The sequence below is a fragment of the Mesoplodon bidens genome (genome assembly GCF_964165515.1).
Source record: "Mesoplodon bidens genome assembly, chromosome: 2".
In the NCBI taxonomy this organism is placed as follows: domain Eukaryota; kingdom Metazoa; phylum Chordata; class Mammalia; order Artiodactyla; family Ziphiidae; genus Mesoplodon; species Mesoplodon bidens.
Genome location: NC_138177.1, coordinates 90,423,282 through 90,438,642, shown reverse-complemented (window position 1 = coordinate 90,438,642; position 15,361 = coordinate 90,423,282). Strand labels below are relative to the sequence as shown.

Genomic DNA, 15,361 nt, shown 5'->3' with positions numbered 1-15,361 from the left:
GGCTCCCATCCTCCTTCCAAATGAATATTTTAAAAAATCACCCAATACATGAAAGCCTAAAGGGACAATTAGGGGTTGAAGTAGATTCATATTACATGCTGAAGAATGTCAGAAACAATGTGTCATGGTGAAAGGAGGATGGGCCATGGAGTCAGATATGGGTTCTGTTCCTGGCTTAGCCATAATTACCCAGCTTAGCCATGATCTTGACATATTGCATCTCTCACTTGCTACCAAAAAGACAGCTGCATCCCTGGGAGAACAACACACGCTCTGGAGTGGGCTGCCTGAGTTCAGTCCCAAGCTCCACCATTTATTAGCTGTGTGTCTTTGGTAAGTTACTTCACTTCTCTCTGCCTCAGTGTCCTCACCTGTAAAATAGTGATGATAATAGAACCCACCTCATAAGAGTTAATACTGTTAAAATTAAATGAGGGAAGACATGGTAATGCTTAGGACAAAATCTGGTGTGCAGTAAACACTCAAGTACTTTATATATAGTAATTAAAGGTCTGTCTTTCAGAGTTCTTATGGCAGTTAGTTTGAACTGTCCAGCAAGTACTTGTACACATAGGCTCTCCATAAATAGTGGGTATTCATCAGAGAAGCTAATGTGTTAGTGTTAGATCCATTATGTAAGATAAACTAGTAGCACAGGATGAAAACAGAATCATTTACCTAGGGCACAGAAGAGGCACAAGAACCACAGTTCCAAAAGGGAATCTGTGAGATTGAAGAGAACAGGGCAACAAGTGATAGAGACTTGGGGAGGACTGTTTGCAGTAATCCATTTTAAGTCTGGTGGATATAGCCTGGCCAGCTCAGGGCTGCTTACAGAACCCTGCATGCACTTCCTTGTTTGCCTTTGGGACATTTAATTTCTGACAAGTAGTCTGCTTTCGTTTCTACTTTTATTCCTCTGTGATTTGTCTTTCATCTCTGACTGCTTTTAAGCTTTTCTCTTTATCTCTGGTTTTTAGCAGTTTGGTTATGATGTGCCTTGGCGTATTTTTCTTTGTGTTTATTCTGCTTAGGGTTCATTGAGCTTCTTGAATCTGTGGGTTTACAGTTTTCATCAAAATTGGAAATTCTGCAACCATTATTTTTCTCCACTCCTTCTGGTACCCTGGACTTACAAATTGTAGCTCCTGCATCCCTGAGCTCTGACCTGAGTCCTCCACTGACAGAGACCACCTAGCTGTATCTGGGTCCTCCCTCCCTTCACTGTAGGCTGGGAGGGTCCAGAAGGAAATGGCTTTAGGCAGCAAGCTGAGGCAGTTTGTCTGGCTTTCTTTCTTTCTTTCCCTTATCTCAGGGCCAGTCCCATGCTGCCTGTTGTCCAGTGTGTGAAAACTGTTGTTTCATATTGTCTATCTAGTTATTTGAAGCAGGAGCGAAAGTCTGGTTCCTATCACTCCATCACTGCCCGAAGCAGAACCATCTTAGGGCATCTAAAAGCCTATGTGCAGTGGTGCTCACCAAGGTTCCTTCAAATTCTGATTATCTGCAGCTGTGAAAGAGTGTTCACTGGTATTCTGTTGAGGATGTTCCTATTTCTTCTTTAGAATGAATCTGTAAGAACAGAAGTCTCTGAGCAATCAACTGAGAATTCCAATTCAGTCCTGGTGGACTACTAACCACTACCTTACTTCCATTTTTTAGAGTTTCCCCTTAAAATTCCATTAAGGGCAGAGACCAGTCATGGTGGTTGCTTCTGGTCTTACTGATCTCTGGCATACTCAGAGTGAAATGTCAGCTAGTAGTCCCTGACATCTTGACAAATGAGGAGATAGGTGCCTGGTGATAACTTTAAGCAGTAATACCCTCCCACCATGCAATACCACTTTAGCTTTCCTCCTGATCACTCAGGAGGGGTCAGTGAAAGGGTAGAATGATCCTCATCCAAAAATAAATCCAGCTCCCTCAAAAAGACACTGTGTTTACAGGCTTATAGAAAACCTTTATCAGGGGAGTTCGGGGGTTTTTTTGGTTTGGTTTGGTGTTTTGTTTGTGTGTTTGGTTGGTTTTTTTTTGCTATGCTGCAAGGCTTGCAGGATCTTAGTTCCACAACCAGGGATTGAAATTGAACCCGCGCCCTTGGCAGTGAAAGTGCGGAGTCCTAACCAATGGAGTGCCAGGAAATTCCCAGTTTGGAAGTTTTGAGCGCTACCTGCCCTGGACTCCTTACATGGTGCCCTGCAATAAATGCTGCACTTCCCTTCAGCACCAAAAAAACAAAAACAAAAACCTTATCCTCCCAGACCAAGAAACAATAGACGGAACATGTGTTCATTCCATTATAACGTAAGGCCAAGGTACCAGGTGAATCGACAACAGAAAAAAAAAAGCCTGTTGGTGAGGTCTTTACTTAATTTAAGGATTTCTAAGTACTTTATTCACAAAGCTTGCAAATTTTAAGTCTTTTAGTATTCTCCATATTTCATTAATAGAGGTCAGTTAATACCTGGCATGTTAGGGCAAAGGCTAAGCTGCTATAATAAAGAGACCCAAAAATAAAATGGCCAGCCTGGAGGGACAGCTTTGCCCCAGAAATGATTCATTGGTGCAGGTACCTCCATTTTGTCCTTTACCATCCTCCTTAACTGTGTTATCAAAATTGCTACCAGTCCTAGGCAAGCAATGTCCCTTTAAAGCAGTGAGGCAGAAGTTGGCATATCTCCATTCACGTTCCCTGGGGGTGAAACTTAGTCACAAGGCCACACCTGTAGACAAAGGAGTTCAGGAAATGTGGTCTCTAACCAAGCAGGCTGTCCCTAGCTAAAACGATGGAAAAGGGGAGAGTAGATGTGGGAGGACAGCCAGCAGTCTGACAAACCAAGCTCGTGAAGAAATAAAGCCCTCTTCAAGAGCATTTTCCCTTTTAATCTGCATTAGCATAGATATAATTTACAATACTGACCACTTATAAAGACATTTGCATTTGACTAAAATAAGTTTTGCGCTTCCTAGTTAAGTACGTATGTTAAGACGCCACACTACTCATGCAACTAAAAACTATCATCCATTAAGTCAGCGCGAGACCTGAACTGCTAGAGTCAATATATGCTCCTGGATAAGACCGATTTTAGGATTTATATATAAACACGTTTGCCACAGTGTGTTGATAGGTAAGAATTTGGAAACATTACTAGATTACTGTGGGAATAAGTATGAGGTGATCAGGGACTAGACTAATCCCACCCAGTGTATCAATTATAAACATTCAATACTTCAAGTACTTTCTCTCTGTGATATCTAATATAAACCTTGTGGATATCAAATCAAGTAGAAAATGCCTAATGCACTATCTCTTTGGGGACAAAATTAACTGGAAAAATCTCAAACACTACAGCTCACAAGTTTGAAGTTTTGTTTTGTTTTTTCCCTACTTTTAGGGTGGGGTCTGGAGCTTATGAACAAGTTGTGATCAAACGCTAGAAATCAAGCTGGTGAACTGAAGCTTCCCTGGGAGTTTAAGATGTGGTCAGTTGAGCTGTCAAGGCACTTTATTCAAGCACTTATGAGAAAGTGAACCTATTAAAAAAAAATGAAGCATGTTCATCTATCAAGAGGAAAGCCAACACTGATTTCTTCTCTAAAGGTGCCCACCACTCTCCTTTCTCACCCACCAACAGGGAACATCGGAATGGTAGTATCAGGGCAGTGTGCCACGTGTGCTTATAGGTACACAGCTTCTGTGGTCACTACACATAATAATGAAAAGCCTGCTTTTTTTTTCAAAACATCCAGTGGGAAAAACAGCACTATGCATCTGAGTATAATTTTAGTGTTGAAGTGTAAAACCTGTGATAGAAGTGCTTGACTGATTTGGGCTCTAATTTTTTAATTTTATGTTTGAGAGACAATAAGTGAAAATAATTTAAACTCTATAAATTTTGCCAAGAATAGATATAATTCCTGTGAAGGAAATCTTCCATATTATACTATCACGGTATTGTACTAAGTTCATTCACTCTTTTTGATGCAATATTTGATATAAAATATGGGTGTTCGTGATTTGGGAAAGTGTTATACTACATTTTAAACATGTAAAATGCTTAATTCTAAATGTATTAGTCATAAATTGAATAACAAATGTGAGTTATTTAAGTCTGAGATACGTGAATGGGTATAATGCTATTATTACACAGTATGTATCATTACTTGTTAATATTAGATGAGCTACAGAACTCCCACTAGCACTATATGAGAGACTGAAGTTTAAGACTCCATATGTTAGGCTACCATAAGACACCCTAATGTAAGAGCTCTGTTAACTAACAGAATAATATCTGATGGTTTCAGGAGTCAAAATTTAGAACAACAGGAGGAAAATTGTGATATGGTCAGAAACAGAGCTGGCTTTTCTCTGTAAGTTCAGGCTTACATGAAACTGAAAATTATTCCAAGGAGGTAGTGGATAAAGGACAGGCGACAGCTGCTTGACATCACTGACATGGACCCATGGTTTTCTGTTTTCTTTTTTACTGTATCAGAAATTAGTTATTTTGAGGCAAGAATAGAATATAACATACATCAAATAGAGCTTTTAAAATAAGAATATCTGATCTGGATCCAGTTAAATAGCACAGCAGATAAACCTTAAGAGTTTTTCTGGTCTTACATGACAGTGTCTGTATGGAAAGATCTTAATTTTCTTGGAATCACTCAGTCACTGAAGAAAAATGTTGATTCTGTAGAACCAGTAATTCCCAGTCCTTACTTTCAAAGCCATATCCAAGAAATGTGCTGTGTTAGAATTACTTTGGTCTAATATTTCCATGTTGGCAAAGTAAGAGGGAAAAATATATTACTTTTTTAAATTTATTTTTAATATCCAGATTTAGAGGTTTGAAATTTTTTGAATAGTTCATGTTAGGGTTTTTTTTTTAATATTTCAAGGATTGGGTATTCCAAATTAATTCAATACTACTTTTATAAATAGATTCTGATATTTTTTTAAAGAGATAACACCCCATTTTAGAATATCTTGAATGTTGAAAGATAGGATTTTCTGACTCATTAGTCATGCTTTCTTATTTTTTAAGATTTGTTTTGAAGAAAAAAATTGACCTGAACATTTTAGTCTAACCAAGGAAAATATTACCTTAATGGTAAAGACTTGCTGTCTGCAAATAAACAGGTGAATTGATCCATTCGTTATATATCATGGGAAGAAAAAAACAAAGTTTTTAATAGAGATGTGAAGATATTGTTTAGAGAGATATTTATTATGACGTCTTAAAAACATATTTTTCTATTTTCAAAGTATTATTTCCAGGCTATATTTTTTATTGGCACTTCTGCAGATGATTTTGCAGTTTTGAAAGTGATAATAAAAACTAGATTGTAAGTTAGGTTCAGTGAGGACATTCTTCAGATATGTAAAAGATGCTGTGATTAGGGCACTGCCCCCATCTTACTCATCCTTGGCTGCCCTTGGCCCAATACCTTTATATAAGACTGGCTCTTGGTATTTAAGATGATATAGCATTATTTTTTAAGAACAGAATGCAGAGAGATTTTGAAAATCGTGCCTTTATAATTTGAGCAGCCACCAGATACATCTTGCTTAAGGTACTAGTAAGCATAACATATGTTTTGATAAGTAGAAACATTAGGAAGAAAAAAGATGACGCTGTCCGCTTTCTTCAGTGAAAGTCTGGATTTATTTTATTCTATTTTGTGTTCTGTCAGCATACTTTGCAATCAGATTTCATTACAGTCCTTGAAAATATTTGTTAAAGGACCTAAGTGTCTTACTTTCTAGTTTTTCTTAGAGTATGTACTAGTAATATCTTAACCATATAGCTATTGAAAAAAATCTGCTTATTAAATACCAAGTCTACTTTTGGTTCCATTTTGAGTTTCAAAAATAAATCTGAAAAATTAAATCTTAATAAATTTTCAACTTTTAAATATTAAATATCTTATTTTTTTAATATTAAAGTCGAATTTTAAATCACCTAGTCCTGGAGAATTTGCCAATATATAACATTTTCTTTTTCTAATCTTACCCTAGAGAAAAAGATTCATGGTATTTTTAAAGCTAAGTATTTCTGATCAGATAATGAAGTGTCTTAAATACCTTGTTTGGGGGAAACACAAACCAGAGACCAGTCAGGAGCCCACTTCCTATGACTTGTGCTGGTGACCAAGACTAGAGAGGATGTGAAGGGTAGCAAAGGGCAGAGAAGGCCCTGGGCCATTAGTTTACACTCTGATGGTTGACTCCCCCTTTGCGATGGTGGTGGTGAAGGCTTCTGTATACAGACAACTAATTTGGACTGGTACTTATAATCTGAGAAAGTCTTGACCAAGCATCCTAAAGTCCACCAACCCATTTCAGCAAAATACTATCAGAGTAATGATGTCCTAACTACATTCTTCTGTATATGTGCTTTTTGGTTTTTTAAATGGAAACCATGAGCCACAGAGGTCCACCACTTAGCCCGTTTGTTGCTAGAAGGGAAAAAAAAATCTCCTACTAGCCTCCAGTCACACACACATTCAGGTATCAATGAGTTTTAATATATTAAAACATCCAGAAGTATTTTTAGAATTTAAGATTTCCATGCCAACTAGACTACCTTACAAGTTCACACTGATGGTATTATTAAATACTTCGTTGAAGTTCTCTGAAGTGTTAGGCTTCCATTATATATGATAATGCTCTAAAAGAGACTGGGCTCATATGACAGGGTTGCATTTTATTTTACCAGATCTTTAACTGGGGCAGTTCAGAAATTATGCTTGGTCAGTTCTCTTGGATGGTATGTCATGTTAATGTAACCTAGTACTGTAGTTGAAATTGTGTTGTGCCGTTACCCATGTGTTGGCTTAGGTACTGTACATAGTCTTAATAGCTGAGATGTTAAAGAAGATGAGGATGAAACATGCCTATATTAACCTGTTTTAAGACTGCTTTAGATATAAAGGCCTTATTCCTTTATATATGTGACCTTTCAGAAGATAATATATACACAGTATATTTTAAATGGTCATGTGGGTGGTCTCTAGCTACTCTCCATATGACAAAACTGGCAAAATTTTTAATTTATGTGGACAACAAACTCCACATTTACAAATGTTTATGTTCATCTTATGCATATAACAGTGAATTTTTTGCTGATATTCATTGACCAAATCCCACATACAGGAAGACATTTAGGGTATATTCAGTTTGTTTTTTTGGAAATACATCTTACTTGGGGGACCACCTTCCTCTTAGACATTTGTTTGGTCCTCTGGAAATTGATACAGTTGTGGGTAATCGTGTAAATGTTTATGAAAAAATTTTTATTGAAGTGATTCCATTAGTATTCTAATCTCTAATACATGGAGAATGACCTTCATATTTATATATTTCTTTATTTTAACTGCCCAACTATTAATCCAGGAAATGTTTTCCTTTTCTTTGCCAAAATTTTTTATTGTAAAATATTTGAGTAATGTAAAGGTGAATCTTATACATGTTCAATAAAAATCATATCTTAAACTTTAGAATGTTGTTTATACTTTAAAATTTCAGTTAAGATTCTGTCAGTTGCTTGCCAAGGAAAGAAAACCGAAGGGAAAAGACCAGCACGTAACTTCTCCCTGAGGGCTTCCCTTTATTTATGACCAGGTAGTATAGCCAGTTTACAGGCTTGAACGCCTCCAGTGAAAGACTTTTCTCTGAGACCTGAGGCAGCCCCTGCCATCCTGTGGGCATGGACTTTGGAGTAAGACAGACCTGAGTCTGAATTCAAACTCACCTCTGAACCTGTTTTCTAATCTAAGATGGTGATAATACCACCAACTCTTTTGGGTTGTGATGAAGAACACAAAAGCTAATGTAAGGAATATGCCGTAGGCACTCAAGCCAAAATTTGATCAAGCCAAAATTTGTCTTTGTGTAGCATCTACGTACATACCTTAATTCTAGTGTTAGACATGTGGAAGATGGTCAATAAATGTGGCACTATTAGAGGTTAAAATCATGACTTAAATGATATTCATAGTCACCACACTCTTGTACAGACTGCTTTTCCTTTTGAATAGAATGTCCTCACAGAGAGGAAAAACAATGCCAACAAATTCTCTCTGCTGATATTCAAATTACAGCAGCAACTTCAAGTTAATAAAGAACTATGGTTCAATATGAGTTTGAACGTGATCTTTCTATGTAGATTGTCATGATTTCCCTGGACAGTGCAGATTAAGAAAGGTTATATAAGTTAAGGAGAAAGTACCCCACTTGCTGGCAGAAGCAGGGTGGGGTTATGGCCACTCTAGGGGAAACCCTCAAACCTCCTCCCCAGTACACAGGATTGTACGGGATCATCTGGGACAACTTTGTGCCGATCACAGTAGAGCCTAGCAGGAGCCTCTGATCTGTCCCCTCAGACTTTTATTTTCAATATAGTTGATGTACAATATTACGTAAATTACAGGTATACAATATAGTGATTCACAGTTTTTAAAGCTTACACTCCATTTATAGTTATTATAAAATATTGGCTATATTCCCTATGTTGTACAATATATCCTTGTAGTTTATTTTATACTTAATAGTTTGTACATTTTAATCCCCTACCCCTGTCTTGCCCCTCCCCCCTTTCCTCTCCCCTCTGGTAACCACTAGTCTGTTCTCTGTAAGTTTCTTTGTTATATTCACTAGTTTATTTTTTAGATTCCACATATAAGTCATATATACAGTATTTGTCTTTCTCTGACTTACTTCACTTAGCGTGATACCCTCCAAGTCCATCCATGTTGTTGCAAATGGCAAGATTTCATCTTTTACAGCTGAGTAGTATTCCATTGTATATATATATACCATGTCTTCTTTATTCATTCATCTGTTGATGGGCACTTGGGCTGCTTCCATATCTTGGCAACTGTAAATAATGCTGCTTTGAACATTGGGGTGCATTTATCTTTTCAAATTAGTGTTTTCATTTTTTTCATATATATACCCAAGAGTGGAATTGCTGGGTCATATGGTAGTTCTATTTTTAGTTTTTTGAGAAACTGCCATACTGTTTCCCACTGTGACTGCACTAATTTACATTCCCACCAATAATGTACGAGGGTTCCCTCTTATACATTCTCTCCAGTATTTGTTATTTGTGTTCTTGATGATAGCCATTCTGAAAAGTGTGAGATGGTATCTCATTGTGGTTTTGATTTGCATTTCTCTGATGATTAGCAACGTTGAGTACCTTTTCATGTGCCTCTTGGCCATCTGTATATCTTCTTTGGAAAAACATCTATTCAGGTCTTCTGTCCATTTTTTAATCAGGTTGTTTGGGGTTTTTTTGATGTTGAGTTTTATGAGCTCTTTATATATGTTGGATATTAACCCCTTATCAGTCATATCATTTGCAAATATTTTCTCCCATTCGTAGGTTATCTTTTCATTGATGGTTTCCTCTGCTGTGCATAAGCTTTTACATTTGATTAGGTCCCATTTGTTTATTTTTGCTTTTATTTCTATCGCCTTGGTAGACTGACCTAAGAAAACATTGCTATGATTTATGTCAGAGAATGTTTTACCTATGTTCTCTTCTAGGAGTTTTATGTCATCGTTTCTTATATTTAGATCTTTAAACCATTTTGAGTTTATCTTTGTACATGGTGTGAGGGAGTTCTAATTTCATTGATTGATAGGTAAGCTGTCCAGCTTGCACAGCACCACTTGTTGAAGAGACTGTCTTTTCTCCATCATATATTCTTACCTCCTTTGTCATAGGTTAATTGAGCGTAGGTGTGTGGGTTTATTTCTGGACTCTGTATTCTGTTCCCTTAATGTTTGTTTTCATGCCAATACCACACTATTTTGATTACTGTAGCTTTGTAGTATAGTCTGAAGTCTGGAAAGGTTATGCCTCCAGCTTTGCTCTTTTTCCTCAGGATTGTTTTGGCAATTCTGGGTCTTTTGTGTTTCCATACAAATTTTTACATTTTTGTTCTAGTTCTGTGACTAATGTCCTTGGTTTTTTGTTTGGGTTTTTTTTGGGGGGTGTTGTTTTTTGGTTTTGTTTTGTTTTGTTTTGGTGGTGCCGCATGGCATGCAGGATCTTAGTTCCCTGACCAGGGATAACCCATGCCCGAGGATCTTAGTTCCCTGACCAGGGATCAAACCCATGCCCCCTGTAGTGGAAGCACAGAGTCTTAACCACTGGACCACAGGGAAGTCTCTGTCCTTGGTATTTTGATAGGAATTGCATTGGGTCTGAAGATTGCCTTGTGTAGTGTGGTAATTTTAACAATATTAATTATTCCAATCCATCTGTTTGTGTCCTGTCCCCTCAGACCTTCTTGCCCACGTCTCAGGCATGGGGTTCCCAGGCCCAGCCTTCTTATGACTTACCCCATCTTTCTTCAACACCTAGTATTTTTTCTCCCTTCCTCCCTACATCCTCTCCCTTCCTTTACCTTATTTTACATTTTCCTTCCTGAACATACATAGCACATACCTGGTTGCTGCACATTTAAGGAAATGAAACCTTTCTTTCCATTTGCATGATATGAAATCTTTGATGGAGCTAATCCGTCGCACATTACACAAAATGTAACACAAATTTAGGAAACATATAGAAAAGGCTTAAACTTAGACATTTCCTGAGTCAGTGATCTCAAACCTAATAAGGAAACGTCTGAGACCATCCTGTATGAATTAGTTTAGACCCCATTCCTATGCAATTACAGCTCAGCTAGGTTGAGGTATCTCCTTAGTCATTTCTCTTAAGAAATTGACTTTACCGCTAGATCTTTAAACCATTTCAGCGGTGAGTTTCCTGAGTATGCACGGCAAAGAGTTTCAAACCTCTAAAGAAAATGGGCATAACTAGGATTTCTTTTTTTTTTTCTTTGCGGTACGCGGGCCTCTCACTGCTGTGGCCTCTCCCATTGCGGAGCACAGGCTCCGGACCCGCAGGCTCAGCGGCCATGGCTCACGGGCCCAGCCGCTCCACGGCACGTGGGATCTTCCCGGACCGGGGCACGAACCTGTGTCCCCTGCATTGGCAGGTGGACTCTCAACCACTGTGCCACCAGGGAAGCCCAACTAGGATTTTTTTTTTTTTTTTTTTTTTGCATCTTATTTATATCAGGGAGTCCTCAAAGCAAATGAATGCATTTAAGTGGGAAAAGTGTGCCACCTTCTGGTACTGAACTTCAATGATTCAGTTCAAATCTACCTCTCCCACATGATCCTGTGTCTGGCTCTTCTTTCGCCTATATTCTCTGGAATTAAGACTAAAGGAAAAACATATTTTATATTTTTTCAGTACTAAATTTTAAAATTTTGAAATACTTAAAAAGATTTTAAAGCATTGCATGCTTTGCTTAAATAAGGCAAAATTGTTTTTAGTATGGGATTAATGAAAGATGCTGTAAGTTCAGTGACAGGATGATTCCTCCTAGAAAAGACTGGGTGATCAGCATGATAAAGGGATTCCACACAGAGGGGCAAGGCTGGACAAAGACATAGCAATGGGAAAACACAGCCTATTCAATGAAAGCAAAGTATCTGAGTCAAGGATGAGGTGTGAAAGTAGGGAGCAATGCAGTGTTTCCAGGTAAGAATAGAATGACCAGAGTTTAATTTGACTAGTTCCAGGTAGGGTCACAGCATACAGGATGAAATGGAGTAGGTAGCAATAACTGCAGCCATGCTGGCACAGAGTACATACAGTTTGACAGGAACTTAGAAATCAACAGATAAATGGGCATAGGCCCTTGACAGTTAACTTTCAAAAGACAGGTGTATAACTAGCCTTCCCCTGGCTTCAAAAACTAGTCACAAAAGAGGTGAAATTAACATTTACTCTACCAACTTGACTTCCAGCCCCTACAAGCTGGCTTGCTAGATCTCACCAATACTCTTAAATGTTCCCTATTTCAGGATATCCCCAGAGATGTGCGCCGTATTCAGTGATAAACCATGGTGACCATAGTTAACACCTGCATCCTCCATGACCGTATAATCAAGATTCCACCATGGCACTGCTGGCAGTGCTCAGTCCCTGACCTCCAGTCTACAACTACTCGGCTCAGTCTCCACAGTACCAGCTGTAATGAGGTGATTTTGTTGGCACCCAAACTCTAGCTGAGGGCGTTACTTTCATCTGGAATAATTTCCTGACAGAAATGAGCCCCAGGGGCTTGAGAGCAGTACTTTAAAGAGAGCTGAACTGCTGGGTATGCTGTAGACAGGAGGGTTAGAAAGGCAAGAGGGGGTGGGGAGGTGAGAAGATAAGGGAAGGATGTGGAGACTGGTGCTGTGTAGAAGTGCTCTGTGAGTCTTGTGGAGACACTGAAGGGGTTTCACATCTCAATTGTCTGGCAATTGCACCAGGAGGAGTGCTGTGAGCTTCTCAGAAATTCTTAAAGGGGTTTTGGAATTGCCCAGGCCGTGGAAATAGGAATTACAGGCAAATCTTACTCAGAACAAGGGGGAGGGAAGTTCCACCTAATACCTGGCAACACAAATTTCAACCTGCTCTGGTGGGTGGGCCATGGTGGTGCCAGTGGTGGTAATTTTCCCACAAATATCTGTAGGTAAAACTCTGCCCCCTTACAGAACCACATTTTTCATCACCATACAGTGCACTTTAACTCCTTGGAGCAAAGTTCGCTATTCGTAAGGCCTTTATAGTTACAGAACTGTGGCCCATTCAGGTGGTTTTCCAAAAAAATGGAAAAACCTGCCCCCCAAAAGGCCACTAGTTCTTGCAAAATTGGAATTTACTTGTACTTAACTGGGAATGACAGTACAGAAATGAGGCAGCGCCGAATAGAAGTTAATGTGGGGCTCAGGAAAGCTAAGAAGGGTGACCAGATGCTGAAAAGGAGAAATGTCAGCTCTTTTCCAGGTGATGCTGCTTCTCCACGGCAGGAAAACCACAACCACCAAGGCACTGTAAATTGGTCTGTTGATGACACTGTCAAAGGCATAAGTAGCAACAATTTGGAAAGCCAAATCCAAGCTACTCAAGCTGCTAGGAAACTGCTTTCTAGGGAAAAACAGCCCCCCATAGACAACATAATCCAGGCGGGTTTGATTCCAAAATTTGTGTCCTGCTTGGGCAGAACTGACTGTAGTCCCATTCAGTTTGAATCTGCTTGGGCCCTCACTAACATTGCTTCCGGGACATCAGAACAGACCAAGGCTGTGGTTGATGGAGGTGCTATCCCAGCATTCACTTCTCTGTTGGCATCTCCCCATGCTCACATCAGTGAACAAGCTCTGTGGGCTCTAGGAAATATTGTAGGTGATGGCTTGGTTTTCCGAGACTTGGTTATCAAGCATGGTGCAGTTGACCCGCTGCTGGCACTTCTGGAGGTTCCTGATTTGTCATCTTTAGCGTGTGGTTACTTATGTAATCTCACCTGGACACTTTCAAATCTTCGTCCCAACAAGAGTCCTGCACCAGCCCCCTTAGACGCTGTTGAGCAAGTTCTTCCTACTTTAGTTCGTCTCCTGCATCACGATGATCCAGAAGTTTTAGCTGATACCTGCTGGTCTATTTCCTACCTTACCGATGGTCCAAATGAACAGATTGAAATGGTTGTGAAAACTGGGGTTGTACCCCAACTTGTGAAGCTTTTAGGAGCTACGGAATTGCCAATCATGACTCCCGCGCAGAGCCATAGGGAATATTGTCACTGGGACAGATGAACAGAGTCACGTTGTAACAGATGCAGGAGCACTTGCCATCTTTCCCAGCCTGCGAACAAACTCCAAAACAAATACTCAGAAGGAAGCTACGTGGACAGTGTCAAACATTATGGCTGGCCGCCAGGAACAAATACAACAACTTGTACATCATGGATTAGTCCCGTTCCTTGTTGGCGTTCTCTCTAAGGCAGATTTTAAGACACAAAAGGAAGCTATATGGGCTGTGACCAACTATACACATGGCGGAACAGTTGAGCAGATCGTATCCCTTGTTCATTGTGGCATAATAGAACCGTTGATGAACCTCCTAACTGCGAAAGACACCAAAATTATTCTGGTTATTCTGGATGCCATTTCAAATATCTTTCAGGCTGCTGAGAAACTTAGTATAATGACTGAAGAATGTGGAGGTTTGGACAAAATTGAAGCTCTACAAAACCATGAAAATGAGTCTGTGTACAAAGCTTCATTAAACTTGATTGAGACGTATTTCTCTGTGGAGGAAGAGGTAGATCAAAATGTTGTGCCAGAAACTACCTCTGAAGGGTTTACATTCCAGGTTCAGGATGGCACTGCTGGGACCTTCAACTTTTAGACTGTACACCTGAGGCATTAAGTTGTTTGTTGTGTACTGTGTTTGGCAGAAGTTTGTCTTACTGTTTCTCTACTAAGAACTCTTTTTATACATGGTTTGTTATTGTAGCACTTTTTACAAAGAAACTATACTTGAACAGTTCTAAACTGCACATACTGTATGAAGCTTCTCCTCTCAATGGGTTTCTTATTTCTATGTGGAATTTCATATCTTGCAGTGCCCTGTAAATAAAGATTAAATTCCACCCTTTTCTTTACTTCAAAAAAAAAAAAAGCAGATGTAATCATTAAAAAGAATGGAGTACAAATAGATGGAAGTGAATTTATAAAATATATTACTAATGATAAAGCTGCATCAGAACGTATAATACCATTTATGTGAAATAATTGATATCAGAATAGATATTTTATCCACTGGAATTCTATGAGGAACGGTGGACTCTCTAAGAAAAGCAGTGAATTTGAGAGGCAGGAAGTTCTCAGTGGTGTTCCCAATGGCAGGCATTAAGGAAAAAGTTTAAAGTCTACAACATTTAGGGAATTCCCTGGTGGTCCAGTGGTTAGGATTCCCCGCTCTCACTGCCAAGGGCCCGGGTTCAGTCCCTGGTCAGGGAACTAAGATCCCGCAAGCTGTGCGGTGCAAAGTTTGCCTTAAATTCCATCAATGAGGGGCTTCCCTGGTGAGAGTCCGCCTGCCGATGCAGGGGACACGGGTTCATGCCCTGGTCCGGGAGGATCCCACATGCCGCGGAGCAGCTGGGCCCGTGAGCCATGGCCGCTGAGCCTGTGAGTCCGGAGCCTGTGCTCCGCAGGGGGAGAGGCCACAACAGTGAGAGGCCCGCATAACGCAAAAAAAAAAAAAAAAAAAAAAATTCCATCAATGAAAAGATTTTTAAATTATGTAAAACATTTCTCCCGGGACTTCCATGGTGGTACAGTGGTTAAGAATCTGCCTGCCAATGCAGGGACATGGGTTCGAGCCCTGGTCCGGGAAGATCCCACATGCCGCAGAGCAACTAAGCCCGTGCACCACAACTACTGAGCCTGCGCTCTAGAGCCTGCAAGCCACAACTACTGAGCCCGCGCACCACAGCTACT

The 15,361-nt window shown here is 39.6% G+C and overlaps 2 protein-coding genes across 2 annotated transcripts in view; both read left to right on the top strand.

Annotated features, from left to right (window-relative positions):
• The window catches only part of EEIG2 (EEIG family member 2), a 107,886-nt gene extending 100,380 nt beyond the window's left edge, over positions 1-7,506 (top strand). The window contains exon 11 of the mRNA XM_081255322.1: positions 3,396-7,506. Within this exon, the coding sequence (XP_081111448.1) occupies positions 3,396-3,438 (43 nt within the window). The 3' untranslated portion in view covers positions 3,439-7,506. The remainder of the gene's footprint in view (positions 1-3,395) is intronic.
• Positions 7,507-12,261: 4,755 nt separating this feature from the next.
• On the top strand, positions 12,262-14,537 carry LOC308628430 (importin subunit alpha-1-like). Its single transcript, XM_081255312.1, is given in 2 exon segments — positions 12,262-13,632; positions 13,634-14,537. Coding segments are annotated over 2 exon segments (1,578 nt in total). The 5' UTR covers positions 12,262-12,685; the 3' UTR covers positions 14,265-14,537.
• Positions 14,538-15,361: the final 824 nt, after the last annotated feature.